At 40.0% G+C, this 21,476-nt stretch overlaps 1 protein-coding gene across 1 annotated transcript in view; it reads right to left on the reverse strand.

Annotated features, from left to right (window-relative positions):
• Window positions 1–14,548: 14,548 nt before the first annotated feature.
• The window catches only part of LOC135467178 (inactive tyrosine-protein kinase 7-like), a 90,985-nt gene continuing 84,057 nt past the window's right edge, over window positions 14,549–21,476 (reverse strand). Inside the window, exons 15-17 of the mRNA XM_064744944.1 lie at window positions 20,504–20,731; window positions 19,971–20,203; window positions 14,549–18,217 (exon numbers count right to left, since the gene is read on the reverse strand). Coding sequence (XP_064601014.1) covers window positions 17,624–18,217; window positions 19,971–20,203; window positions 20,504–20,731 — 1,055 coding nt within the window. The 3' untranslated portion in view covers window positions 14,549–17,623. The remainder of the gene's footprint in view (window positions 18,218–19,970; window positions 20,204–20,503; window positions 20,732–21,476) is intronic.

The raw sequence follows: 21,476 nt of genomic DNA on the forward strand, positions 1-21,476 counted from the left end.
CTGTAAACCATCTTATCCCTGTCGTGTTGACATGACTTGTCTTCGTGGCTTTGTGAACCTAATACAACATCAAAAACAATTTAAAAACGTGATTATGGGGCTCAGCAAGTGCATTGCTATTTGAAATTTGATTTATTTTTTCCTATACTTCGCTTTTTTTATGCTCCACGTTCCAAAGCTGGGCTCTCTATAACTATAAACAATGGCACTTGTCCGCTGCAGTGGTAATGCTTCTATCCTCAGTTGTTATTGTAGCGTATTCGAACCACACTTCTCAGTCAGAACGGAGTATCAAGGCAGCTAATACCAATATTAATGGTTTTCTGGGAAATTGCCCCCTTTCAAGAAGGACACTTTGTCGCTATGAATCATCGCTGGAATGTTCCAAAGGTCCGCTGAGCAGGGGATAAGAGCAGTGCAAAGATCCTCCACCCCCCAAAGAAAATTACAGCTTTTGGCATTTCAATTGCATCTCTATCACTTCTCACCCAGAATAACCATCCTGGGAGATCACAGTATATGACGCGGTATAATGTTGAAATCACAGTAAGTTATACGGTATAATGGGGACAATAAAGTTAATATATAGGTCCATGTACTCGGTCATCAACACGCTATAGTGGTCCAGAGAAATGTGTGGTTTTCGACAATAAAGGTAATATAGGTGCTGGTAAATCAAGAGTCTATTGATGCACATCTTGGAAATTTAGATTTAATTTTATACATGTAAAATGGAAAGTAGGGATAATTTTGCTTCACCGAGAAATCCAGAAATCCTTGGGAAATCAGAGGTTATCGACAAAGAGCCAGCAAGGATCGTATAGGTACCTCATGATATAAAACTACATATACACTCCTCGTGAGACGTGGGAGTGTAGTTAAGCAATAACTTATTTACTGTATTTGGTGATTGGTGTTTTACGCCGTACGTAAGAACATGCTACTTCGCTTAGTACATGTTTTAGAAAGTGAGAAAATCACCAGGTATGCTAGAAATACACAGGGGCACCCTGATATAACTGTAATAAAGAGAGAACAATTTATTTACCGGCACGGCGAATGAGAAAAGATATCACACCTGAAACATCTACCGAAGGACAATAAGGAATTATTCCTCTTTTCTGATTCTTCATAAACATATACGGATTTTATTAATTTGGGGGGGGGGGGGGGAGGCTTGTTGTTTAACCACCTGCTCAGAATTTTTTCAACGAGGTGGATTGCGTGGAGATGACATCCATATCTGAATATCCCGGCAAGGATCAAACGTGTAAGAGACCAAATACAAAAATAAATAACAATCGGATTTCAATAGCCTTTGGGCTCTTTTGTAAAGTGGTATACGCATCGCGAGCATGGTTATAAACTGGAAACAACTTCATTCCATCGTTATGAATTTGAAGTCAACCTAGGCTTGTCTGCACGGTCATAAAGACGCCAACGCCCTCATGGATATGATGTTTTTATGGTTTTAAAAATGTTGATGACTTTGGAAACGCTGGGGTTGAAGAGCGCCAAAGCAAATGGTTAAACGGTGGGGTTTTGGTTGACCAAACATTGGTATGAGAGTTGACAGATGTGAGGGAGACAGCCAGTGGATCGGCGACTTCATTCAAGACTGGAAACACATATTCGGTGGGTATCATTTGCAAGTCATGTCAAAATATTGCTGGTTTGAGCGAGTGTTTATCAGCGATAGCCTTGAGGGGCCGCCATCTTCCCAGTGGTATCCTGCATGGTTATTACGCTCACGAACGTGAGAACGTCCATGTCCCCGTACACAACCACCTCCCCTATCCCCCACGCCCCGATGTCCCCAGACAGAACCTGTCCAAGCCATTGATTGATGTTTATTTAACATTAACCCCGACTTCTTGAATATCGCGGTGCTTTTATGGTGCCAAAGGACCGGGTAAATCAAGCGTTAAGCAGCCTGTGGTGGAGAAATGACAGTAGCATCGTCCCAGTCTGGGACAGAAGCGTAGCACAGCTCCTCTTGTCTTTCATTTCTGCCCGCCATTCTGTATCATGACAGCGCCACCTGGTGGATTGATGACCGAAGTTTCTCAGCTAATGTTGAATTCAAAGTGCCCAAGTCACTCATGTTCCTTTTCGTATTTGGGTGCACTGCTTTCAAAACGCACTTTCAGCAGTTACATTCACGATTCTAAAGGATTAAAGGGTGAGATATACCCTCTATCTTTTTGACAGAAGTCAAAATAAGCCATCAGTGACGTTCGAGAAACCCTTCAGGTCGCAGTTGTCAAGTGCTGAAATGCAGCCCACAGCCACGGGGCAAAGTAACCTGAACATTCCAATCCAACGTCGACAATGAAACACCTCTGAAATGTTTCCAAATTGCGTCACTGGATAAAAATTTCGCCTTAATTAGCCAAACAAATTGCCATCACTGCCGGTGACCGGGCAATTGTAACCGAAATGAAATTAGAAGAAGCTTTATCGTTACATCACTGATTTCTCTGAAAGTATTGAAATATTTCGGACTCCTGTAAAGAGAAATTATAAGAGCCCGCCGACCAATTGCTATAGTGTTATTAGTTATTACACGAACACGCGCGCATAACGGCCAGTGGTTCGCGCCAGTATTAAATTATCTTAGATCTAATGTTACGAAAATGGAAAGCGGTTTGCCCGATACTCTGGCAAAAATACCGATTTTTCACGGGGAAAATTTTTCGCGATAAATTGAGAGTGTGAGGCTAATTATGGGCGAAGACATGGCCCAGATTTGTGAATCGAGCTGAGTCACTTCCTAAATCCACGGGCTCTCCCGCTCTCTTTAAGCAGCCCAAGCCGCAGCCCCCTCATTTGTCTTCTCAACTAAGAGATTAGCTCAAGCGATGAGGCAACGGTTGAGCAGCCTATACCAAGATCGAGTGTCGACTCGGTCCTCGCTGCCTTCCAGGACGCTGTTTGCAAGGGCAACACAGAGTAACTGAGATTCCAGAGACACGACAACCTCTGACCAGTCACTTTTAAATGGAATTAACTCGCAGATTACTCTGATGGTCTTTGAAACTCGATTTGGCCGACGTGAAGAGAGTGCTGGCTCTTTGTAAAGAACTCGGTCTGTCCAGTCGCTTCTTAACGTCACTTCATCACGCAATGTTAAGGGCCAGTAACAAGAGGTTTTAGAAGTCGTTTACGTGTTTCACTTCATACATGACTGTATACCCTTGACATAATACGCTGCACTCCCGCCCCAGGTCTTTACCCTACAATCACAGATATATGTGCATAACACACTTAATGCCATCAAATCAATTTTATAAGCGAACACAAAAATCAGTCAACAAAACCGATCAAATCGTTGCAGGCCTAATTCGGGTTCCTATTAAATGCAGTCTGTTGATTTGATTGTTGTTTAAAGGAAATCCTTTAAGAGAAACTTCCTGACTTCACTTTAGTTTGTGATGGTCCCATGCCGCTTGTGGCCATGGAAATATGCCAACTTCAGCTGCATATGACCTGCTAAAATTAATGAAAATACGGCGCTGAACACTGATGGGCCTGCGAAGCAATGTTACAAAATATGCCTTGAAAGACAGTTACATTTTGCAGTTGTCTACATCACCAATATCATCATTAATGTCATCATGAAATTTTTTACGTAGTTTTCACAATATTTTAACAAACCTTACAAAAGTTTTTTTATAGTTTCAAAATGGATTTTTAACGCTTTAAAAAAATTAGAAAAATTCTATATCACGGCTTTACGAATGTTTCTTACAGGTAATTACTCGGATCTGGAATTATACATGCCAGTAATCTTGTCAGGTATCCCCGATATTTAGATAAATATTACAGTGTATCAGGTTAAAAGACCAAAATCCAAATTACTTTAAAGAGGCTATGCCGGACATTTTTGGCCAAATATCTATATTTGGTCATCAAATCTAATTTTCTGTGTTTACCAAGAGTAGCTGCCTTTCGGTAAATATCAGGTTCTTAAATGCACTTTTTATGGTGTTAAAATCATTCTGAAGTTTGAAAATGTGACCCGCTTTATAAATCTTAGGAACTTTATTACCCATCTTGAACTTGAACACGTGCACAGGTGAGGTTTTATATGTTGTGAAATATAATTGTTTGGGCTATTCTAAAATAACAGCAAAAATTCGATTGGATTTGTGCTGATACAATTTCGCCAAAATCTTTGGTAGAACCTCTGTAAAAACTTAACACGTCTGACACTTAATAATTTTGAAGCTAATTTATTAATCTTTTATGAAAACAATTACAACCAATTACAAAGCAATAAACTAGTGTGCAAAATATTCTGCTTTGAAGTGCATTTGTAATAGTCAGAAAACTTTCCACAGTTCTTAACACTACACCTATCTGTAACTTCTTAAGAAGCCTAACACTGCAAGCATGTAAATTCAAAAGAAATGGTTTACATTTTTAATTCTAATGAGCAATATCTCATGCTAAGATCAGATGCTTACTTTGGGTTTTAGTTTTAAAAAAAACACACAATATTTAGTATGTTAAGTTTTATTTTAAAAAAAATGCAGAATAAAAACGAAAATATCTACAAAAAATAACATTAAAAGCTTTGAATATGATTTTTATTGCTTACAAAGGTTTGAAAAATATGATATTTCTATTAAATATCATATTTTTCAAACCTTTATACTATGGTGTGGATTTAAAAATAGCAGTCAGTCAATCATTGTGAGTACTAGTATATCTATATTTTCATATTCTTCCAGTCAGTCGATAATTATTTTAACATTTCCCTGAAGCAATCGTTTCTTTAGTCAGGTGAACCGAATTGTTGTCTCCGTGAATCAGTCAGTTTGCACCTGAGCTAGTGTGTCCACGGATCAGTCACCTTGTCCGTTATTTAGTAGTAAGTCGTTGTGTTAGTTTGTGTATATATATGCGTGAATCAATGACTTTGTCTGCGAAAGGGTGTGCCCGGTAATTGATATTACACTGAATTGGTGTCTTCGTGCATGAATAAGTCAGTTTGTCCCGGAATTAATGTATTCGTGAATAAGTCAGTTTGTCCGTGAATTAGTATGTCTGAGCATGAATCAGTCAGTTTGTCCGTGAATTAGTATGTCTGAGCATGAATCAGTCAGTTTGTCCGTGAATTAGTATGTCTGAGCATGAATCAGTCAGTTTGTCCGTGAATTAGTATGTCTGAGCATGAATCAGTCAGTTTGTCCTGAATTAGTATGTCTGAGCATGAATCAGTCAGTTTGTCCGTGAATAAATGTATCCGTGAAATAGTGTGTCCGTGCATAAATGGGTCATTTTGTGCGTGAATTAATGTATCCGTGAAGTAGCGGTCCGTGAAAAAACGTTTCTGTGGATAAGCTAGGTGTATAAATGCATATCAACTAGTCAGCCCATGAACTGAGGGTGTCTGGGTAAGGTCGTCAGTCAATTAGCCTACTGGTGAATCGGTTTGTGTGCCAGTTAATAAGTATATCCGTGAATAAGTCAAAATATCCGTGAATACTTGTATGAATCTATGAATCAGTGAGCGTGCATGTGTGCACATCAATCAGCCATACATAGTCAGTCAGTTTTTTGTTTTTCCGTTTTATTACTTCACGAACTTCCACTCATATGAAACACTGAAAAATACCCAACCTTCTTGTATGAGATTTGGAGCACAGCAAGATATTGTTAGATTCTTACTGTTCTGAAGCGTGTGCAAAAACTTGGATATTCATCCGGTAACACTATCAGAGCAGCCATGATCTGTGACATGCACACGTCATATCGACCGAGTCCGGCGCGAATTTAATACAGATTCAACGCAAACCGAGTCGCTTCATTAATCGCATTGGAAAAGCATTTAATACATCCGACTGCCTTCTTCAAAATATAATGACCGCCGACCGCAGTCAACAATTTATAATTACCGTCAGCTTACGAACAATTTTACGTGTTGCGGAATTATAGCGGGAAGTGCATTGTAGAGTCTATTGGTTTGATGTTACCGGCTGGAGCAGGATTTGTTTTAAAACTTTATGTGACAAGATTGACCTTCCATACTACTGCTTAACTATACAAGTCATCAGCCACAAGCTTTGGACTGCACACTTGAAGCCTGTGTTCCCCGTGCGTTGTGTCATTGTGCTAGAGTCCCGCGCTGGCAGTTCCTCCTCGCCTAGCCCTCGATGGAAGGTCCCTCGTGTAACGTAATGACTCCATGACGGCATAAGAAACCGTGAAAGTGATTAATTGCACTGAGGTCATCAGAGGGGCCGTCGTTGAGATCAGGAGGGGGCAAGCGGCAAGAAAATGATGAAAACGTCCCAGCATAGGAAAATGAGAAAAATCTGCCGTTTTCGCCGGTTAACGCAAAATTGGAATTATAAACGATAAGAGACCCTCCAGATTATCTGAGAGCCTCAGAGAAGCCAACTAGAGCCACGTGAGAGCAATTGAAATGCAAATTGCATTATTCGCGTCATGTGTCTAATATTAAAATGACTTGTATTATAACTGTTGTGTGGAATCATTAAATGTTATCATACCTGCTGCACGCCTGGAATCGAGCTCAGCATGGGGCATACAATATTATATCCACAACATTGTTAATATGTTTCTGCACTTTTGTTTACGTCGGTCGCTAAATCCAAAGGGCTATTTCTGACCCTTAATCATGCAGCATAGGTTAATTAAAGCCTATCAAGTTATTTACTGTATGGGGCTAATTTTACATATTCCACTCTCACTCGCCACATACGCTACCTAAGTGCACCGTTTGTTTTGTTAGTTTCGAAGCAGTATATTACACTACATGAAAGTTTATACTATAAGTTGTGTATTAGACGAGACCTATAATTGCTCCATGTAAATATTTGTAACTTCTGTGACTTATATTCCTGTTAGAGCGTATCTATTGATCTAAGTTCGAATTACGTAAATACGGCTTTGAATGTCGGTTTAATGAACTGGGAGGAACACATTTACCCCAGCCGAAGAGGGCATGTGGGAATTGTTTTCTTTGAAAGTAGTCATTTTGCGGACTTCACAAGTTGATCTACACAAAAGACACCGGTGCTGGGTCTGCACAAAAAGAAGTACAGAGAAAAACGTGCCTGCTACAATAACATGGCTATAAAGCCCATTCAACTTGTTATTGATTGAAATGACTGGTGAAGAAATAGTCCAGCGCCGTCATTAAAAAGCTTTTGCACGTCTTTTGTGGCTACTTGGCGAGAAGTTAACTCGGGCAGAATTAGCCGTTGGTATAAACTAAGTTGATCCGAAATCTTTCCTGTTTACATGATATGGTAGGTCGTTACCAGGCGGCCGGCGAGCCGCACTCTGGAGTTCTAGATTATCTGTGTACCATCTGGAAATGGCCGCCAGTGGCAACTGCAATTTACCGGCACATCTGCCCTTAGCCGCTGTATCCAGCCAGCTCATTTACCGGTGACGGAGCCCCCCATCAAACACATGTAGATATACACTTTACCTTTGTGTATCATCCCCGGTTCTCAGTTCTGATTTGTTTATTTGTTTATTTGATTGGTGTTTTACGCCGTATTCAAGAATATTTCACTTATACGATGGCGGCCAGCATAACGGTGGGAGGAAACCGGGCAGAGCCCTTAGGAAATCTACGACCATGGGTTTTTTCAGTTTTTAAAACAGGAAAAGTCGAACGCGACAGTCAGTTGGTGCAAAACAGCTGTATTTTGACTCTAATGGGAATGGTCGTGTCGATTTCTCATCGACATCGTTACTATTGTCGGGAAAACAATTGAAGAGACATAACGACCGGACAGCCGTAAAGTTAACAGCGTGTGAGAAAACTCATCATATAAATTTTATTGGGATGTTGGCCGAGGCGAGTGCATGGCTGTGCGTATGCCGAGTTAATTGTCTCCATATCTGCTGATCCATTTCAGGGAATCAATCAGTTTCATTGCCACTAGTGGTCACTTGACCATTGACGGCTATAATGAAAACAGGAACTGCATGGGTCATTCTGAAAGGTCTGATGTGGTCAACAGATGCAAGACCCACGGCCTGACTTATCTGATGGTCAGTGAGTCGTTCTGCAGAAGACTGACCGCCACTTCCTGTGTGCTCTCGTAGATGTCAGAGACAAAGGCGGAACGAAGCATGCCATACTTGCTGGGCCAAATTCTTTACAAGAACTTTGAGAAATATCACGCATTTTGGGCCTAAAAGAAATACATTCATTTTGAAAACACAATCATTTAAATTGTTGCAATCATCGATTGTTTTCCGTTTACAGTTTCCAGAGATTATTGCTGCAAAAGCGAAGCACTGTGCACGGTGCAATTTAATACAGAGCTAAGGTTAATTGTAAAGAAGCCTTTTGCGTGTTGATGTGAGTAAAGTGCGAGGTGGAGAGTGGTAAATGAAGTCCCAGCTCCCCCAGCTGATCCCCAATCGCTTTTAGTACAATCAATTCTTATAAAAGGATCTTTTACTACCTAATGACACGTGGACAGCGGCTAAGTAGCACGTGACAGCGCCTAAAGCTGACCATTGATACAACACTGTTTAATGGGGCGAGGTGATAAAATTGACCATTAAAGGCCGTTAAACCTGTCGCTGTAAATACAAGGTTCATTAACGCTGGAGAAAGGCAGAGGCTGAGAACTTTGGCTCGAACGCTATCCCTTCTGTAGGCACTAGCCCACAAATTAGTCACAGACTGGTGTGTTAATAAAATCCCTGTTTATATTGCTGGACACACTTCGTGTACAAATATGCAGATTTAAACCTTATCCTGGACATTCCAATGTGACCTTCTTTCATACGCTTTGAATTCAGCAGAAATGGGTCAAGCTTATTTCAATCTCTGTCTCACCCAAGAAGATCTATGTTTCTATTTATGCAAAGAACGGTTTCCAAGCATATAACCCTGTCATATTTAATTTTTTCTGCTGAAAATTCTTGTTTTTTTAAATAATATTATAATTATATTACCATTTTCAATAAGAAATGTATTAATGGATAATATTATAGGAGAAGTTGAGAACAAATCCTTGGCAAAAATTATTCCCTATTCTTCTTATGTATCGGTTACTTATTCCCCGATCAAGTTGTCAAATTTTACAGATATCGTTTATGAAATAAAAGTCGCAATTTTCTAATTGCTGTTTAACGACATAAAACTGAGGATCAAGCTGGGCTCGTGACAAGTTTTAAATTGAACCGGCTTCAGTGTATTACATCTAATATTTAGAATCAACATTGATGCCTTCTACGGTGAGTTTAAAACGTGACCCCCTGATTTCCGCCAACAGCCTGATCTGTGGCACAACCCTCACCTCCATATATGAGAGAAGATGCTCTGCAGATGCACACCGATCTCTATATTCAATGACAGAGGTAATTCTCCTGGTGAAGGATTTTTAACGTCAAATCTTTGCATCACAGAGAGCCTTCTGCGCCCCAAACAGTGTATTAAGCTTTGGATATAAGTTATTCTGTTCTGTAAATTTAATTGCTTGTAAATCAAGATTAATATATCCATGTATACGTGGGCATAAAGGACAGTCAACATAATAAGCCCAAGCGTACGGAAAGGTTAGAAGAGCATTATACCCGCAGCTGAAATGCTCGACACCCATATAGCCTGAGAAGATTTCGGAAGACTTCGTCGGTGTATAAGTGTAATGAGTATTTCAGCTGACCTTCTGTTATAGATTTAGAAGAAAACATCCATGAACGTTTTGGAACCCATCCTTTCATGTGACAGACAGTGCATCGGTGGTTTGGTCTGTACCGGACTTTAAGCGTAACGTCAGATCTGTTAAACTACTAATTATCGGCGGATAATACAACTGCAGAAATCATTATATTTCCTTATATAGGTTATCCATTTTGACATCTGCCTCTTACACGATACATTCAAGCAACCGGGGACTTGAATCCTGCTTTTGATGTATGTAAAATGACCATGCAGACCAAATATACACTATTATAGAACTACATTAATATAAAATAAAATATAGTACTAACGTCATTTATCATTTAATTTATGTGGGAAGGTCTGCCAGCAACCTGTAGATGGTCGTGGGTTTCCCCCGGGCCCTGCCCGGTTTCCTGCCACCATAATGTTGGCCGCCGTCGTATAAGTGAAATAATCTTGAGTACGGCGTAAAACACTAATCAAATAAATAAATAAATATTATTTAATTTTCAAAATACCGCAGTTATCATCAGGTTGACAAAAAGTTTTTTGTAAAAAGGTCTTACAGCAACCTGCGGATGGTCGTGGGTTTCCCCCGGGCCCTGCCCGGTTTCCTGCCACCATAATGTTGGCCGCCGTCGTATAAGTGAAATAATCTTGAGTACGGCGTAAAACACTAATCAAATAAATAAATAAATATTATTTAATTTCAAAATACCGCAGTTATCATCAGGTTGACAAAAAGTTTTTTGTAAAAAGTGTTTTGTAGTTTGGTTATGAACCTGACCAACTTGTGATAATATGTGCTAATGTGCATGCCTTCATACTTGGTATCGCCAGCAAGGGTACCAAGCACACTCAGTGCGCGGTTTATCAAGCCAGTCCAAGCCGTCGTATTTTTAGATATATATATATATATACACCACTGTGATTTACTGTCATGACAAAGACTGAGGCTAATATGTAAAAGATTACAGTTCCTCGCAATTATCAGACATTGATGGGACATAAGTTTACTTTCGCTTTCGCTTTCCATGAGCCCATCAATTTGTCTGATTGAGCTAAGTGTGGTAGGGTCATCCCGTTTATCTTCTCCTGGAGTTCTTTCCCCTTGATCTGTCTGGTTGAATGTCCAGCTGATAACAGACCGTACGACTTATCATGGTGGAGTGACAGTTCATCTATCCAATGATCGCCAACTATCGTTTACCGAAACCAGATCACTCTGTAATACTTAACACTTTCTGTTATGATAATGGCGATTGTGGTAAGAATTAGCTTCACAAATGGAACAATTTATCTTTGTGAAAGGAAAATGTTCCCAGATTCGCATGTTTAAATAATTTTTTCTCAGCCCTGCAACTGTATTGGGGTAAACACAGGATTAGGTAAAACCTATTATTTCAACACACAGGAAATTCTAGGCTAGCCATTGGTTGAGAGCAGTCACGTGCAATGTGGGTAAATGTCATACCAAACTGCACTCGCGTGAACCCGTCAACCCATTTGCAACTCACAATAAAAAAAAAAATGCAAGTCGAAAATATCATCAAAAGCAAGTAAAATATGCTAGTATGTTGTAGAATACTTACAATTCAGTACCGGACCGAAAAATGGCAGTATTTTAAACTTCAGCTAAACACAGCAATTATGAGGAAATATTTACCGGTTTCATGATTAGATCTACCTTGGCCGGCCTTGACCGTTTTATTTCTGACCATGCAGTAACATCGGTGATAGGACCTACCTGTGTTATCCTCAGCAGAACCCAGGCCAGTTTGGAAATCCCACAGAAATCTCCCTATCAGCCCCGGATATCCAGCAGCAATAATAAATGTACCCGAGAATAGCTCTTAATTTCTCAGCATGTACGGTACAACAACAACTTTGCACGCGGCCTAAATTCACCGCCGCGAAGTGGACAAAACGACCTCTTTTGTGACTTTCAACGGCTACCTAGACAACCAAAATCCGTTTCTGGTATTCTCTGGATGCAACATCATTAAGTTCAATATCCACCTCCACAAAATTGAGAATAAAATAGAACACTATCGTTTTGTATTTGTATCTCGCAGAAGTTGAACTTGACGATGTCAGTCGTTCAGTTGACCAATATTTGATGTCACGCTGTGTACTTATTTCCTGCAGTCCGTATCCTAATTGCGTTTTTTATTATTTTTTTTTTTTGATTATTTAACCTGTCAGGCTCGTATAAGGGCCACAGTATGCCCTCAGTAATACCAAGAGTGATGAAGCAAAGGGGCGAAATCGCGATGCAACTTCGCTTCTTTGCATCGCAATTTCGCCTTTTCCTTCTATCGCAACCTCGCCCCTTCGCATCGTAACTAAGGATTATCGTCTCTTCACTTTTTCGCATCGCAACTTCGCCCCTTAGCACCACACCTTTGCACTGAGAATTAGCTTCACAAATAGAACAATTTATCTTTGTGAATGGAAAATGTTCCCAGATTCGCATGTATAAATGATTTTTTTCTCAGTCCTGCAAATGTATTGGCGAAAACACAGGATTAGGTAAAACCTATTATTTCAACACACAGGAAATTCTATGCTAGCCATTGGTTGAGAGCAGTCACGTGCAATGTGGGTAAATGTCATACCATCGCTTCATCGTCCTTGATATTATTGGAGGCATACTGTGGCCCTTATGCCAGCCATCACACGCATCAGCATATGTGTAGGTCTACCGTGCTTGAAATCAGTTGACACTTAAACGTTCTGAAATATCACAAATACAGTTTTGTTTCATGTTAATGTTACTACTCTGTGCGTTTTACAGTCATATGTCTGTGAAATATAACCATACATTATAAGCTATTTTCAAAAAAAAAAAAAATCAATTTCGAAATCAAAATCTTCAGTGTTACATTTTAGTGCCGCATTGCACATTGCCGACACGGGGTTCGTGTTAAGCCTAAATTTCTCTCATCGCAAGGCTGTTCGTAGAAATAAATTCATTACCCCATCCCTGCTTGTTTGATACTGAATTTTATCCTGTTTCCTGGCGAATGCAGGGACGGGGTAACTTATTATATCTGCATGCATTAATAGGCCTACATTATATGCATGATTTGTGATTCTTAGGTAAACCATATCCGCTTCTTCGACAGCCTAAAAACAGCACCTACAACATACAATTATGCTGTAAAAATATCAGCTTAATTTAAAAACACAACAGCATTTTACATCAGAAACGGCATGTATGCTTAGAGCGTGACAATAATTCTGTGTTTCGTCTAAATAGAGGTAAGAAAGAGAATGTGGTATATTGTATATTTATATATATATGTGTAATGTATATGGCTGTGGGTTCTTTTAAAGAAAGTATTGTCTACTGTATTGGCTTACTCTGTATGCCGTACATATAGCAAGCTGATTGGCATCCCATTTTCGATCATTTTGTGTGCATTTTAATAAAACAAATAATTTAATTCCCTGAACTTTAACTATACCAACAACCCGTTCACAGGTGAAGTCGGATATATCAACCTGAAATGTCCCCCTTTAAATGAATACCACAGAATACATGACTGAATATTATTTTATACAGTTTTTAGGCGTATTCCATATTTTGGTATATTGATTGTTTCCTTCAGATCATGGTTGTATTGCGCCTTTGTTCATGTTTCGTTTGTGTTAGATCTATTTTTCTGGTATGAATGAGAACTAAACTGAGTTGAAAATACAAAGGCCTGTCTCAATACATCAAGCTTTAGTAAACCGAAAATCATAACGTGCCTTTCGCAAAGGTGATGATCATGGGTCGCCACGCAGGTACTAAGTACAAAGTTTTAATTTTTTAAGTTCAATTTTTTTTCCGAAATAGTTAATGGGCCAGGTTATGTGTTAAAAAGATGAGAAGTGCTTCTCACATACTTCACAAAGAATTTGTCTGTATTTTTACTGACATCTGCACATAACGCTGTGAGTTTGTGACATGTCCACCCCAACTTGGGGCGTGAAAGCCTTGGGCAAAGAGAGAGAGAGAGAGAGATCCCTGTGTAAAGTATATCTTGTCTTCCGATCTCACAGTTGAATAATCACATCCCGGAGACATTCAGTTTAAGTTTAGACATTTGCATTTTCAATTATGGATTTGACAGGGGGGACGGGATTCGCGTCTCCTCTACGATGGGTGATCAGTGCTGGGAGTGGGGACACAAACCCGCACCCCGGACCGGGGCCCTAGCTCCCTGCTCTCGCTATCAACCCGAATTACACAAACCAGGGGCGAATCTAATTAATCACCGCCAAACCTGCCCACTTTGACAAATGAAGGCTTCTCCTTCACAAAGCAAATGGTATAATAATCACCGGCCTTAGTCGAGTTGCTAGGCTTGTCGCTCCGTACATTCGGTGGACCGTACAACTCCGCCCTGCCAGGCCGGCTATGTTCAAAAGAAACTTGGTCGGGTCTCTGGCAGGCCAATCAATCCTGATCCAGCTGAAAGGGGACAGAGGTTGGGAAAAAATCGGCCCGAACAATGACAAACCCCGAAGGCACTATTCTGTTTTAACTCTGGACCAGTCTCAGTGTGAACCGTGGCGAGATATCTACCTGCGTCCAGCAGAACGGAAGCACCCTTCTGTTTGCCTCTCTTTTTGTCTCTGTCCAATGAGGCTTTCATCTCAGCGGCAGAGCTTCCGGAATGAGAGCCAAGCTTTTCCGGCTGTATGATGCATAGTCATTTCGTAACACACGCATTAATTGCCTATACAGAGAGATGCAGTTCTACTAACATTTTCCTTCACTTGATGTCATTTGCAAAGAAGTACGCTTAATCCAATTTTTTTTGCTAAAAATTTATTTCACTTTTATAAAGTACACAAAAGTTGAAGCAAAAGGTAAAATACACTAGCCCACACAAAAAGCTGACAAAGGACTGTCACAAGGAATTGTACACTTTACATATATAATTACAGAAGTTTTTTCTTACAACAGAATTTTATTGCAGAATAAAACTCTTTAAAAGTCAGAGTTTTAACTTACACCTACAATAGTTTACATATACACACACGTGACACATGTATAACAAAATAAAAAAATAACAACATACCATACGGACTGAGAATCAGGTTACCAAGACAACATAAATATTCGGGTAAAATACCAGAAGTTGCCTTGGAAACACGATTTACAGTCTGTATCAACAATATACATGATCCGATTGAATAATAAAAAAAGCAATGACCCTGTTTTTTCACACTAAATAAGCATTGAGTTGCGTAGGTTCGTCAACCTACAGTTTTACCACTTCTGTGCATCATTATAGGCTAATGATGAAACGGAAGGTAAGCTCAAAATCTGGACACAGCCCTTGTGACAATCTTCTTTTATCCTCCCCTGTACCTCAGTACATCAAGATTCGTTGGATATCGCAACCCTGGACACTTAAAGATTCATTCGACGTCACCAACCTTGAACATGGCGATTCGCCTTCTAACTTAGGTTTTCAACACATGACGATTTATCTGATGATCGTGTTATCAGATCTTAATGCAGAAAAGTTTATGCAAATTGCATGAGGCCCCAGCTAATCAATAATTCACTCAATGTCCTGGACAACAAATGATTCAGTCAATATTCCAAACTTTGTATGTTTCAATTCTGTAAGATACTTGATAAATAATAATTTATCCCAAATATCATTGGCAACAACACGAATAGTATGTCTGGGGTTGGTGATACCAGCGTGATTCGTCTGGTAAATGTATGTCCTTGTTTCCAGCAAAGAATCACTGAAGTCGTCTAATCCTTGGGACTAGCATGATTAGACTACCGTATCCAAACCATAACATGGTGTGGTACTTCTACACTGTATACGTTAAGAAGACTTGCATCAAGACAGTCCCATGCGACCAGACTGTCTTGCATGCCAATAAATACAAGAATACTCAGCTGTTTTCCATGAACTCTCCAGAAACTACCTATTTGTAATATGCTCTTCCACCTTATCATACTTTACAATATTCATTGTGGAATTATTGAATGATGGAAAAAATGCACATATTATTATACTCATATTGTTTTTTTGTTTTTTTTTTTGTTTCGTAGGTACTCAGCACGTTTTGCATAGAATATTACAAAAAGGGGTATATATCACTACCATGATGGATGATTCGCGGCACAACTGGTAGGGTCTGTTTGAGGAAGACGATAATAGCAGTTATTTCAAGTTCCTAAAAATAGTGACACATGTTTTCTTTATGAAGGTATCATGTTATTTTGAAAAGCATTTCTCTGATTGTCTCTGTGTTGAACCAGACTGAGTGTAGCCTTTGTAACCATGTGCAAAGGAAGCATAGCATGCCGTTAATGCCGGGATCAATCTGGTATTTGGTCAATCACATGTAACAGAGGATATGCAGCTGTTGGGGACAAACTCATAATATTAATCACCAACGTTACCAACACTGCAGTAAATCAAGAGTTTCTAAGAAAAATACACGAAGACAATTTACATTTTTTGATTCCAGTTTTGCAGTTTCAGAATGCAGCTATTGTTAACAATAATGTTTTGTGGTGCAAATCCAGAGCTTGTGAATGGCAGTGTGCTTCAAGGAACAAGACGCAAACAGACAGTACATCTGACTCATCACAAGAACTAATATATAAATACCCTTTGACTTCAAATGTAATGAGATATGATGGATGATGCCATGATTTACACAGGTGCATACACAAAATGAGAGGCTCCATTGTAAAATCAGAATGAGTAAATTGTGAACAAGCTACAATAATTGTTTATACTGACTGGGAGGACTGTAAAACTTTATACTAGCACTGTCTAAATTCGTGACACGTCATCTGACCCTACAATTCTCGTCTTTAAACATCACTTAGGGCAATGGAAAATATTTCCAAATGCCCAGTTATTATCACTGTGTAAAACACTCTGCTTTTTAACAAGCATCCAAAAGCAAATATTATACGATTCTACCTTCACGTAACACTAAAGCCCCAACAATCTACTGTCCACAAGGGAACAGTTCCCTTTACACGTACATATAGAGTGGTTTGGTTTCACAAAATGGGGAAGATATATCAACATGTTAGGGCAGCCATAATAGAAATATTACCACATAGCCCTTTACACTAAATACATAGAAGTGTAACAAGAAGTGGTAGCAAAAACATGAACACATACACTTCTTATTATCATAATTCATTAGCAATAAACTGTTCTTTCTGTACAAGAAAAATACTATCGACATTAAATATAAACCTAAGATTTAATTTTACCCTTTAATCGAGCATATGGTATGAAGGGAAAGATGGACACATTTCCTGAAGTCTGGGTAGAATTGTTTCAAAATGCAAAAAAAAACTGAAAATTATAAATCACAGTGTTAAAGATTGTAATGTTAACACAGATTCTGTTAGCACGATCATTGATTATATACTGGCATCATCACATATGACCAGAACTCCTGTAACATGCATCATGGGTTGGAAGTCTGAAACTTGACTTCACAATGACATCATAATGACTTCACAATGACTTCATCATGACTGGACTGAATTCTATCCATCACATGGAGAACCCAAGGCTTGGATGACTCCAGGAAATCTTCAAGCCTTCCCTTCACACCAGGCAGGTTGCATTTGGCTTCATATTGGCAAGATCATTTAATTAATCAGCTCTTCCAAATATTTTTTCACAATTCATTAACGCTTGCAATTCGACTTGCAACAGTATTATAAATACCCCCTGGGATGGAGCTAAAGATAAGGGATGATGACACACACAATGTTATCCACATTATACCTCTACACAAATCCTCCCTCTCAGGACCCTCCTCTCCAGTGTAGAACATGTCTTACCACGGAGTCCACAGATTGTTAACAAAGTTTCATACATTCATCAGCCCTACAGAGTTCCACAGTGTGAGCTTTTCAGTCTTTCCTCTCCATCCAAACAGTCTCATAGTTTCATCTTAGACGCTGTTAATGACACTGCAGTTGTCCATCATAATGTCTGAGAGTATAATACAGATTTCTCCAAACATGGGTCTCTCTCTAGGGCCTTCTATTGTACATTTGCGGATGAGATCGGTTACTTCCTCTGGGCAGTGGTCCCCGATCTCCAGGCTGACATCTCCAGCCCGCATGCCCTTTAGCACCTCCTCGTCTGTCCTGCTCTTGTGGGGGAGGTCCCCTGAGTGAAACACCTCCCACACGAAGACGCCGTATGACCAGACGTCGCTCTTGGTGGAGTAGTCATCTTCAAGCACAGCCTCTGGCGCCATCCAGCGTAGTGGGATCAGGGCCTGATGGTACAGGTAGTACTCGGACGCGTATATATCCTGACACAGAGACAGACTGGAGATTTTAACATCCAGCCGCGAAGTCAGTAGCACATTTCTGGCTGCCAGATCTTTATGAATAAAGCGGTAATTTGATAAGTGCTCCATTCCCAAGGCAACCTGCTTGCAAATGTTAAGTTTTTGATGCGTGGTAAGAGGTGGGACTCTGGCCATGGATTTCCCATTGTCCTGCCTTGTGGCCAATAAAAACTGCTTCAGATCTCCCTGTAACGAAGATAAAACAGAATAACGTGATTTACAGGAACGAGTAACAACAGACACCAAGACAGCAATAAGTCTGTGTTGATTTAATTTAGCAGTCTGCAGGCATCAAAGTGGTTCGGCAGCAGGCAGGGAACTGCAACTGAGAACCAAATAAAGGCTCTCACAGGAATTACGTTGCACTGTTTTGAGCCTTTTTAAGCAGTATCAATGGATATCAGCTGGACTAATTCCAGGTTAATGTTTGCTTTATGATGCCAGCAAAAGTCATAAACATGCTCATAAAATACCTTATTTGCGTCTCCCCATACACCCACCCACCTGTCCCCACTCCCTCAAACTATCTGTGCATGGAAATTTTGAAAATGTTCATGAAGATCAGCTGGTGACACTTTAATCATGTCTGTCATGAGAAACATCATTCTGTGATTCATGAAATTACTGTCTGTGTCTGGATAACAATAAATTTACAGACCAGGGGCAAGACCAAAGATGACTACTTTAATTTACACAAAGACATTGTAATATGAATAGTGATACACAGCACTCTGATGGTAGATAGTGTATCCCCAAAGGTACCCAGAGTACATTCATAATAGACAGTGTATCCCCAAAGGTGCCCAGAGTACATTCATAATAGACAGTGTATCCCCAAAGGTGCCCAGAGGACATTCGTGGTAGACAGTGTATCCCCAAAGGTACCCAGAGTACATTCATAATAGACAGTGTATCCCCAAAGGTGCCCAGAGGACATTCGTGGTAGACAGTGTATCCCCAAAGGTGCCCAGAGGACATTCATGGTAGACAGTGTATCCCCAAAGGTGCCCAGAGGACATTCGTGGTAGACAGTGTATCCCCAAAGGTGCCCAGAGGACATTCGTGGTAGATAGTGTATCCCCAAAGGTGCCCAGAGGACATTCATGGTAGATAGTGTATCCCCAAAGGTGCCCAGAGTACATTCGTGGTAGACAGTGTACCCACAAAGGTGCCCAGAGGATATTCGTGGTAGACAGTGTATCCCCAAAGGTGCCCAGAGGACATTCGTGGTAGACAGTGTATCCCCAAAGGTGCCCAGAGGACATTCGTGGTAGATAGTGTATCCCCAAAGGTGCCCAGAGTACATTCGTGGTAGACAGTGTATCCCCAAAGGTGCCCAAAAGACATTCATGGTAGACAGTGTATCCACAAAGGTGCCCAGAGTACATTCATGGTAGACAGTGTATCCCCAAAGATGCCCAGAATGCATTCATGGTAGATAGTGTATCCCCTAAGATGCCCAGAGTGCATTCATGGTAGATAGTGTATCCCCAAAGGTGCCCAGAGTGCATTCATGGTAGATAGTGTATCCCCAAAGGTGCCCACAGTGCATTCATCGTAGATACTGTATCCCCAAAGGTGCCCACAGTACATTCAATTTCAGACTGATGATGGAAATTCTAAGAAATATGAATATTACCATCTTTATCTCCTTGCTAAATACAAAATTTTTTGGACAACAGCGTCACCTCCAAAGTATAAGCAAGATGTTTTGAAGTAGATATAATCAGACTAGACTATATCACAGAAAAGGGGCAATACTTTCACTTCAGTAAGACTAGTCACACCAGGCCTACATGAAAAATATACAACAGGTCTTCTGGTGATTTCATTAGGTGTTGCAAACTGTTTCAAATCTGATCAGCTTTGGCCCAAAAGAGGAAAACCAAGATAAAACTCTAAGATCTGCCATTCCACCTTCTCCAGATAATGCACTCACCCAATCACAATACTCTGTCATCATGAACTGTGGCTCCGCTTCTCTACACACGCCCAGTAACTTGACCACATTTGGGTTCTCCAGACGTGAATACATGTCCATTTCTTGGCGGAACTCAAAGAATATATGTTCATCTTTTGTCAGAAGGGATTTGACAACGACCAAAGTTTCTGCTTCTCCATCCTTTATTCCTTGAGCCTTGGCCAGGAACACATTTCCATAAATTCCTTTTCCTAGATTGCAAATATGCAAATTAGAAAACAGAAACTGTTGGACCTGTATCAAGAAATGCTTATGGAGTTGCTGTTAAAATTAAAATCCAGGTAAACAGTTACGTTTTTAACCAAAGTTCCTTAAATAAAGTGTTTGAAGACAACAAAGACACTTTTAATTTATATGACAAAAAATTTTCTTCACAGGAACTCCTGTGCTGTATTTTAACAGCACAGTCAGGATGACTATCAAGAATTCATTTCCAGTATATGGGGCCATCTCACATTGATTTTGTCAAGATGACAACATAAGCCTTTTACCTAACATTCCAATGGTATGGAGATCATGCCTTGGAAACTGTAGCCGGTCATAGCTGCCTCGGCGACTACGTGACTGGGACTGGGAGGAGTGGGATGGCTGCGAGCTCATCCCCGAGATGTGGGACCTGTTCTCGCTGTCACTTTTCACCTGAGTGGTTGATTCGCGGTCATTCTCCTTGTGCAACAACTCCATCTGCTCTCTGGCCAGCTCGCCATTTTCTCCTTTACCTGAAACAAGTGGACGCACAAAATAATGTGACTTAAGAGTATGCAGATGCTTTCCTTAGCTTTCTAACTTTATTTGATCGATGCTACAGTTAAATGCTTCAGTGTCAGATTTATTGGTCTAGGAAACTAGTCAGAATTATATTTGAGCATGCAATCTCACTGGTCAAGGGTCACTGGTTTCAACAAAGACAATATAGGTTGATCAATCTGTGATGATCACTGTTACACAATGCTGCTGTGAAGATTATTCACTGTGTACAGAACTGTTTTCTGAAGTAAAGGAAAATGCAAAGATACAGTTATCAATAAAACTTCTGGGTCATTAAACATGATTTATCTATTGTTCAAATGTTGGATTCTGTCTTGTGAAACAACTTGTTAAAGCAACCAGGTAAAGCAAGATTTCTGCAAGTACATTTATACTAAACTATTTTGGAGTTACACAACAACAGTTAATTTGTACCTTGTAAAACCTTTCCACTTCATTTGGCTTTGACCATAGCAGCTGTTATCATATGGACTATAAAAAGTACTTCATTTTTTCTGTGTAACCTACAGCCTTTGTTTGAAGCTCTATAAATCAGGCTATGTAAAGTGCAGTTGGATTAATACGGCTGTGTCATGCACATTGAAATTGTTGTTATTGGAAGTGCATTGGGGTTTGCAGCTGCTGACTACTGCGAGGACAAAATAGCTCAGTGTAATGGCTAAGAAAGAACAAAGGGCATCGGTGTAACACCACATA

This window comes from Liolophura sinensis, chromosome 6 (genome assembly GCF_032854445.1).
Source record: "Liolophura sinensis isolate JHLJ2023 chromosome 6, CUHK_Ljap_v2, whole genome shotgun sequence".
NCBI classification, from domain to species: Eukaryota; Metazoa; Mollusca; class Polyplacophora; order Chitonida; family Chitonidae; genus Liolophura; species Liolophura sinensis.